The sequence below is a fragment of the Monodelphis domestica genome, chromosome 5, assembly GCF_027887165.1.
Source record: "Monodelphis domestica isolate mMonDom1 chromosome 5, mMonDom1.pri, whole genome shotgun sequence".
Classification (NCBI taxonomy): domain Eukaryota; kingdom Metazoa; phylum Chordata; class Mammalia; order Didelphimorphia; family Didelphidae; genus Monodelphis; species Monodelphis domestica.
In genome coordinates, this window is record NC_077231.1 from 78,666,764 (window position 1) to 78,676,020 (window position 9,257).

Below are 9,257 nucleotides of genomic sequence, written 5' to 3' on the forward strand. Positions count from 1 at the left end.
ATGACTTCTAGGAGTCCTTCCAGATCTAAGTCTATTCTAGCATTATAGTCTAACATTATTAGCATTCTAGTATATCACTATTATAGTCCAGTCTAGTATAGACCTATCTAGAAAGGCTCTTAGGAGTTATCTAGTCTAGTTCCTTCATTTCACAGATCAGGAAACTAATTATAGGAAAAATCAATTAACTTGAGTGTGAATAATGAGGCTGAGATCTGAACCCTTTCTGGTTCTAGAGTCCTTTCACTCCAAATTCCGTGCTTGTTTAACAACATACCTATGGCACAGTCATAGTTCTTAACTCTAGAGCTGGAAGGTATCAGGAGGCCATCTGAGCCCTCCCTTCCTTCCTTTTACAGATGAGGAAACTGAAGCCCAGTGCCAGTCTTATGAGTAGAGGACCTTAAACAGATCCTACTCACAAATTCAGGTGCTGAAAATCCCATTTTTTTTAAACCCTTACCTTCCATCTTGGAATCAATACTGTGTATTGGTTCCAAGGCAGAAGAGTGGTAAGGGCTAGGCAGTGGGGGTCAAGTGACTTGCCCAAGGTCACACAGCTAGGAAGTGTCTGAGGCCACATTTGAATCTAGGATCCCCCTCCCCCATGTCTGGGCCTGGCTCTCAATCCACTGAGCTCCCCAGCTGCCCCCCTGTAAAAATCCCATTTTTGAGTTGAGATCTCACTATTTCCAAGAGTATTCTCATAATATAAATACTGAATGGAGTTCTATTGCTTCAAATCTCTTAATGACACAATGTGAATATGCCTTTATTAATCCATTTTCCTGGGTAGGTAACTATGCTCAGATCTTGGGAAAGAGATGATCATAGAGAAGGGCTGGAAGAGAAAAAGTAATGTGGTGGATTAGAAGTCTTAAATCCAGTCTCTAAATCCATAGGCCTGGCATGACTTGAGGTTGTTATTTGTTGTCTTCATGACTCTGGACAAGTTCCCTCATTTCTCTGAGCCTCAGGCTCCTCATCTATAAAATGGGAAAATAAATTGTGCTACCCACATCAAGGGGCTGCTGTGTCAGGAGTGCTTTGTCAGCCTTTCTAGGAACACTATGTAAGAGGTGTTTTAAGGGTTAAAGTGACACATTCTGCCTTCTGGGATAAGTGTTCAGAAATGGAATCAGTCCCTGCTGTTTATACTGTTTATTCAATTTCTTCCATGGGCCTAGGGATAGAGATGAAACAAGGGCAGCCCAGCGGGGCAGAAAGGCTGAGCCACCCACACTTGTTGGGAACACAGAAAAAGCTAAACGTATCAGAAAGTGTAGGCCAATGTGTCACAGACTCACATAGAAATGGCAGCTACTGACCCATACATATGTTGACATGTATGAATATGTATTTATTAATACACCAACACATTAAAATCAGTTAGGAAATTATATCATTATATATATGGATTTATTTTTAATATACCAACACATTAAAACCATATAGGAACTTCTCTATATTATATGTGTGTATATATACATGTGTTTATATAGGGATTTATTTGTCAGTACACCAACACACTAAAATCAGATAGAAACGTATCTACTTATCTATATTTTAGATATACAGAATATTTTTAATTTGGGATTTTAATTTTAATCTGACTGGGATCCACTTAACACCAGCTGCTTATTTGACACCTTTGGTTTGAGTTCAAACTCTAAGGAAGTTAAACTACCAGCTTAAGGAGACAACTGAGGACCTAAGAGAGAACTCAAAAAATTATTTCTCCCCTACCCCCATGGCTTCCAGATTGCCAGTAGGGCAGCCTCAAAAAAATCAGCTAGTCCTAATGATAAGAAGGCTACATTTGGCACCAGGGGATCAGGAATGGGAGTCAGAAGAATTTACTGTGAACCCTAACTCAAAACTTGCAAGTCACTTCCTTTCTTTGAACCTCAGTATCCTCATCTGTAAAATAAGGAAGTTGGCTGTATTGAGGACTCCTTGGCAATCTGGTGAAGCCTACAGACCCCTTGGCAGAATATTTTTAAATGCATAAAATCAAATACACCAGATTATAAAATTAATGAACTGCATTGAAATAGTTCTCAAAAAAAAATATATATATATATGTATGTATGTATGTATAATTCACAGCCCCCAGATTAAGAAACCCTGGTCTAAGATAAACTTGCAGGTCCCTTCCATCTCAAAAGCTGTGATGGGGAGTCGCAAGGAGAACCAACTCATTTATTAGGACAAAACGGAAGCCATTAATGACAGCCTGTGAAATGAACAACTTCAGCCAGTACTGGGAAATTTCTTTAACGAAAGGATCCCTGGACCTGCCCAGCTCAGTAGAATCTAAGTTTTCAGAGGGCTGACACCTCTTCTTTTCTTCTCTGTAGCCCAGAGCACCTAGTACAATGTCAGCACATAGTAGGGTCTTAGTAAGTCCTTGTTGAATGAAATCCATTCCCAAACCAACTTTGAAGTTCTATTTTTCAGTGACCCTAATTTAGCATCACATTTAAGCGAACACCAGAATAATTCCAAGTAGCCAAACTTCAGGATTAAGAAACACTCCAGGAAAGAGAAAGACAAAAGCTCATACATCCTAATAGCTTCAGGTACGAGTATATTGGAGGCAGAAAGGAAGGATTTTCTCATGGAATTGTCTTCTACAAGAATGTCTAAAATCAAATCCACCCCCGATTTGGGAAGTTTCACCACCCTACCTATTCCCCCTCAAAAAAAAAAAGGATGTGAGGAACAGGTGGGAAAGAAAAGAACAAGAACATTCACACTCGCAAAAGAACTGTGGACGGCCAAAGTTTGCAAAAGGTTCCTGAGACAAAACGCGGTTGAGGGGTGCCGTGTAACAACCCCCAAAGCACCAAAATGGAAACAGGACAGTGGGGATGAGCCCCGGGAAACGGCTGCCCCTTTTCTAGGAAGAAGGAAAGAGCTCTTCCAGCCCCGGTGCTCAGCGAAGGAATGGAGGCAACCACTTGGGCTTCTGTGGGAGATGGAGCCTAGAGGTCAGAGGTGGCAGCTGGTCCCCTACATATGGCCACCCAGGGCAAGCGGGGACCCCTAGCGGGCGTTTGGGAGTAAAGCAAAACAAACCTCAGGGAGGTACTGCTTGGAGATGGGGGGCGGTGTCTCTGGCTCCCAGGAAGCCCAGGCTTTGGGGCTTGAGGGTCGTGTTTGATCCACTCCTCCCTTTCAAAGGTTCAGAGCCTTTTCCTTTGGGAGAAGAGGGATACCAAGGGACTGCTTACTCGAGGACAACCTTGGCAGGCGGAGGGAGGAGGGGCGCAGCTGCTCTTCCCAGCCCAGGTAGTCCAGGTCGAGTCCCAGTTCCCACACGGTAGCTCGGAACGTCTCCCTCCCCCTGCCTGCCCCCAGCACCCCGCGCGCCCTGCTTCCCTCCCTCATCATCACGCTGAGTGCGCAGGGGCCACAGGCGGCCCCTTCCACTTGCCTCCTTTCTGCTTTTCAGGGCTCCCTGAGACTGGGGTTCCTGGCTTGGTTTGAGGGCATCCCCCTGAGCCCCAGTGGGAGATCCGAAAAGAGAAACAAAATCTCCGAAGGTTGGGCGCACACCTCTCCACACAGCCAAATTTGTGCACACACTACCGTGCACTAATGCACACCGCACACCTACAGCGCGCACACGCCGCCACTCGTTATACCTCAGCAGCGCACACTCCCATTAACGTGCCCCCCACAACACGCTCTCATTAACGCGCGCCCTAGCTAATGAGCGCACACACCCCCTTAGCTGGCGGTGCACACACTTTGCCGCCCACCCGCGAAGGTGTGCACGCACTCAAATCACACTCATCCTCGTCCTCCTCCGAATCCAGAGCCGCCCAAGCCGCCGTCCCTTCGGTCCGAAGGTATTTGCTTACCTTCCGCAGAAGCATGCTGGAGCCTAGCCGGGGCCGAAGCCGGAGCCGCTGGGACGCCCGGGAGCCGGGAGCTTAAGCGAACGGGCCGGAGAGCAGCAGTGGCAGCGCGGCGCGCTCTAGCCTGAGCCCGAGCTGGTGCGGGAGCCAGAGCCTCCAGAGCTGAGAGGGGGATTGCGCCCCGGGAGCCCAGAGCGCAGCGCTTGCCCCTTCCCGCACATGCGTGTGTGCGGCGCCTCGAAGAGGTGGCCGGAGACTCTGCAGTTGTTGCTGCTGCTGCCGCCGCCGGGGGCGGAGGACACGGGCTTCCACGGGGTGGCCACACACACACACACACACACACACACACACTCCCGCCCACTTGCCCGGTGCACTCTGTGGAATAACAGAGAGCTAAATCCACGGAGGAAATTAGAAAATAAAAGTTGGAGCCGGGTTCTTGAAAGGCTTTAAATGCCAGGGTAGGTTTTTGTTGATCTTAGAGATTCTGGGGAGCCACCGATGTTTGCTGAGGGCAGCGGGTGGAACTGTGGCCCAAATTACCACACAGAGACATCTTCCTATCTCCCCAATGGACGCAAAGCCATTTTGGCCCACTCAAAAGTTACTCTCTCCCCTAGTGTTCAATCCCGAACATCTTCAATCCTAACCTGAGTGAGAGAAAAGTGAATTTCCCCCCTAGCTAGCCATGAAAATGTGGGATCCCGATGCATATTGAAGAAGGATAGGGTAGGGTGTTGCATGGTTTCCATAAAGAAATCCAAGGCCCCCTGGGCGAAATTCTTCAGTTGTTCTGAAAGTGGCAAATGAAACAGTGCTAAGTTAAAAAAAAAAAAAAAGATTTCGAACTGAAGGGAAATCATTTGGGTACCACGATTCTTCATTGGCCAGTGAGCGAGGGGAAATTGGTGTCTAGGTATAGAAATGAGCTCGCATTTCTCAGTCTGCTGTGACAGGTGAACAGGACAGGTATCAGTGAACACCCGGGCTTAAATGCCTATACACATTTCTGCCAGATATTTGAGAATTCACCTTGTTCTGCCTGCCAATCAAACTCCAGGGGACATAACTAGTTATTGGCTGGAGATGATTCAGCCTATTATTTAACATTTGTAGAGTATCAATGACATCCTGGAGAAGGTACCACTGAACAGAGCGGGGTATTTTTATGAGCTCGTTCAGTAAAGCATCCTGTCTGGATTTCGATGCTTGCCTATCAGCTCGGTGGTTGTGGATGATGACTGGGTTGCTGCAGGACAGGTAGACGAAATGGAACCCACCTGCTCCTCTCTTCTCTCTTTCCTTTATTCGATCAGTTGCATATGCTTTTCCTCTTTTAAATACTTTTAGGTTGGAGGCTGTAGCTTGGTAGGCAGCATGTTACAGTGGAAAGTTTGCTAGATTTAGGTACCTAGGTTACACCCCAAGTCTGTCCCACTTACTAATTGTATCTCCTTGGTCAAATCTCTTAACCTTGTTGAGTTTCAGGGAAGAGTAAAACTTGCAGGATTTATCTCACCAGAGTCGCTATAAGAATCAGATAAGATCAAGAAAATGTGAACCCCTTTGGCTAGGGGCTGTTTTGTCATTATATCTCCAGAACCAACTACCCTCCAGAGAATATGCATGCCTTTCCTCCCTGGGGAGTTAACCCTTTTAGATTTGGAACTCCACCCTAATGCTGGCTGGTCTTGGTTCTTAAGAGTGCAAACTCCTCTAAAGCATTCTATCTAGCTGACCTCAGACCACTTTTTTTATCCCATCCAGCCCCCAAGGAAACCCCCAGGGAAAACCGCTTATCCCTGCACCTTGAGAACTGAATTTTTGTATAATTGTTCACGTCCCTCCCTTACCTCCTTCCTCTTGCTTGGCAACAGTAATCAAGTCAAAACTACCTTTCCACTGGAAAGTTTATGAGAGCCAACTTCCTTTATTCATAATCTTTTTTACTCCCCAGACCAAACCTCCCTATTTCTCTGATTACCTTTCCTCTATATGGGATTTCTTACCTATTCAAATGTAAGCTCTTGAAGGCAGGGATAGTCCTACTTTTGAATTTATGGATAAGAACCAATGTGAAATTAAATAAATCAGCTGATATTTCTGACAGGATCCCTAGTGATTATCAACAGCAAGGAGAAAGACAACATTTGCATTCTATCACCAAGGTACCTACAATATCCTGTAAAGGGTTGAAAATGACATGTGAAAAGGCAAAGTTGAGTAAAAAAGTTAACAGGCAGCTTGGAGGTACAGTGAATTGAGAGCTGGGCCCAGAGACAGGAGATACTAGGTTCAAATCTAACCTCAGGCCCTTCCCAGCTTTGTGACCCTGGGCAAGTCACTTAACCCCCATTGCCTAGCCCTTACCACTTTTCTGCCTTGGAACCAATACACAGTATTGATTCTAAGATGGAAGGTAAGGGTTTTTTTAAAAATGAGGAGCACCTTGCCTTGGGCAGATGGTGGTGAGAGTAAAGGGATGGGTGTATGTGTGTATTACATATGCATTTATATGTGTGTCTGTGTATATATGTATATAAATCATATTATGAAGGTAGAAACAATAAGAACTGGCTAGTTCTGGAGAAATGAGAGTGAAGAGTCAAGGCTGACAATAATGTTGCAAGACTGGATGGACTGGGAAGACTGTAGAACCATTGATGGCCAGAGAAGTTTAGAAAAGAGGAGGCTTGGTAGAGGGAGGGGAAGAGTTCTCTAGCTATTTAACTTTATGCAAAACTTTTAACTTCCTGAACTTTAGCAAAACTGAGAAGTTGAATTAATGTAACATAAGGTCCCTTTCTTCTCAAAAATTCTATGAATCTGACTTCATCATATTATTTGTCTTCTGGTTGAGTATGGGAGGGACTAGAGGAAGAAAAAATAATTTGGAGGTGAAAATAAATATTAAAACATAAAACTCAAAAAATCTATTCATTCAGTGCCAACTTTGTGTCTACAACTATGCTACAGAAAAATTGTGACTCTCATCCTTGGATAAAGATAATTGTCTTTTATATGGATTTCTTTCCTTTCTCAACTATGAAGATAAAGGTTTTTCAATATTTATTTGCTTGCCTCCTTATCTTTCTCACTCACTTTACCATCAGTATCTCAGTGTCACAAGGTCACCAGGTCTGTATCTGTATCAATGTCCCTTTGACACTACACATTTCTTCCACTTTAATCTTCAATATCATTTTAATAAAATGTAAACAAGTAATGACTGATGTGATAGAACCAATATCTATTAGGATTTCCCATGAATTCCCCTTACTCCTCCAACATAGGTAAATGTCCTTTAAAAGCATCAAAATTGTTTCTATAATCTGATTTGGTCCTATCTCCCTGACACTACTTCCTGGTGGTCTTTGGCCATATTTGCATTGCTTTATGGCCACCTAAGGGCATAAAAAAACCCAGTTATATGGAATCTGGCTATCTCAGACTTGATGGATGTCTCAAAGCCATGAGAATCACCATATCTATTCCAAATGAACAAGACTACCAAAAACTGAAACTAAGTGCTACTGTATCCTTGCCATTATCGTGTTGACACTATAGCTAAGTACATCCCTTTTGAGAATTGTCCATGACCTTGGAGTACCTCATTTTGTTCCAACATTGAACCTCAATTATCAGAATACTCACATTAGTTGCACCATGAAGATCTCAGGAAATGACTACATTTCTCATGAGATACCAAGCTTGAAAAATAAGCCTGCTTGGGAAAAAACTGTTGGAGTCAGATGGATGTGTATAAAGCATCCTACCTTTAACATCAGTGCATTTATAGCTTTATTTTGGGGTTTGGGTTTAATATGAATGAGCTCTTACAATAATGACCAATATGGAAGTGGATTTTGTATAATAATACAAAAAAATTTAATAAGCCTGCTTAAAGTTCCCAGGAACTCAGTACTTGAGAGTCTATGTGCTTAAGTCATGTATTGGTTGCATATGAAAGGGCAAAAGAAACTCACAAGAAGTAGGAGGTGTAAGCAAGGAATGCATTTGTTCAGTCCATGAAGCCCAAGACTCCCCGCGTGAGAGAACATGGAGCAAGGAGAGATGACTGCCAAGAGTAGAGAGCTGAGCTGAATCAGTCAGACACCATATAGATATAGCCTTCAAGCAAGGATGTCTACAACAGAGGCTAACCCTTCATAGAAAGCACCCTATGCTCATATACATTCCATATTTTAGAGGCCTGAGTCACAGAGATACTATTTTCCTATGTCACTTGAATGGAAATTGGCAATGATTCTGTACTTATTTGGGAATTAATATTGAGACCTATTTCCTATTGTTTTGATCTGGAATGATATTTTGATTCAGTGTTTCATTATTTCAATTTATTTTCCTTGTCTAATCTCCTAGTCTGCTGAAAATTGGGTTTTGCTGATTTTATTTTTTTCCCCCTTTAAACTATTTTATTTGGTCATTTTCAAACATTATTCATTGGAAACAAAGATCATTTTCTTTTCCTTCCCCCCCTCCCCCATAGCCAAAGCACAATTCCACTGGGAATCACATGTATCCTTGATTCGAACCCATTTCCATGTTGTTGGTATTTGCATTGGGGTGTTCATTTAGAGTCTCTCCTCAATCTTATCCCCTCAACCCCTGTAGTCAAGCAGTTGCTTTTCTGCAGTATTTTTACTCCCACAGTTTGTCCTCTGCTTGTGGGTAGTGTTTTTTCTCCTAGATCCCTGCAGATTGTTCAGGGACATTGCATTGCCACTAATCGAGAAGTCCATTACCTTCGATTGTACCACAAAGTATCAGTCTCTGTGTACAATATTTTCCTGGTTCTGCTCCTTTCGCTCTGCATCACTTCCTGAAGGTTGTTCCACTCTCCATGGAATTCCTCCACTTTATTATTCCTTTTAGCACAATAGTATTCCATCACCAACATAGACCACAATTTGTTCAGCCATTCCCCAATTGAAGGGCATCCCATCATTTTCCAATTATATAGAATAGAAATAATAGAAAGGCCCTTCTATTCCTATACTTTCTAGTGTTTTCAATAGGAATGGGTGTTGTATTTTGTCAAAGGCTTTTTCTGCATCTATTGAGATAATCATGTGATTTTTGTCAGTTTGCTTGTTAATATGGTCAATTATATGGATGGTTTTCCTAATATTGAACCAGCCCTGCATTCCTGGTATGAATCCTGCCTGGTCATAGTGGATAACCCTTGTGATGACTTGCTGGAGTCTTTTTGCTAGTATCCTATTTAAGAATTTTGCATCTATATTCATTAGGGAGATTGGTCTATAGTTTTCTTTCTCTGTTTTTGACCTGCCTGGCTTTGGGATCAGTACCATGTTTGTGTCGTAAAATGAATATGGTAGAACTTCTTCTTGGCTTATTCTATCAAAT

General features: G+C 43.2%; 1 protein-coding gene across 1 annotated transcript in view; it reads right to left on the bottom strand.

Moving 5' to 3' along the window:
- The window catches only part of TMCC3 (transmembrane and coiled-coil domain family 3), a 397,001-nt gene extending 392,880 nt beyond the window's left edge, over positions 1-4,121 (bottom strand). Inside the window, exon 1 of the mRNA XM_007503219.3 lies at positions 3,870-4,121. Within this exon, the coding sequence (XP_007503281.1) occupies positions 3,870-3,884 (15 nt within the window). The 5' untranslated portion in view covers positions 3,885-4,121. The remainder of the gene's footprint in view (positions 1-3,869) is intronic.
- Between the last annotated feature and the right edge of the window lie 5,136 nt (positions 4,122-9,257).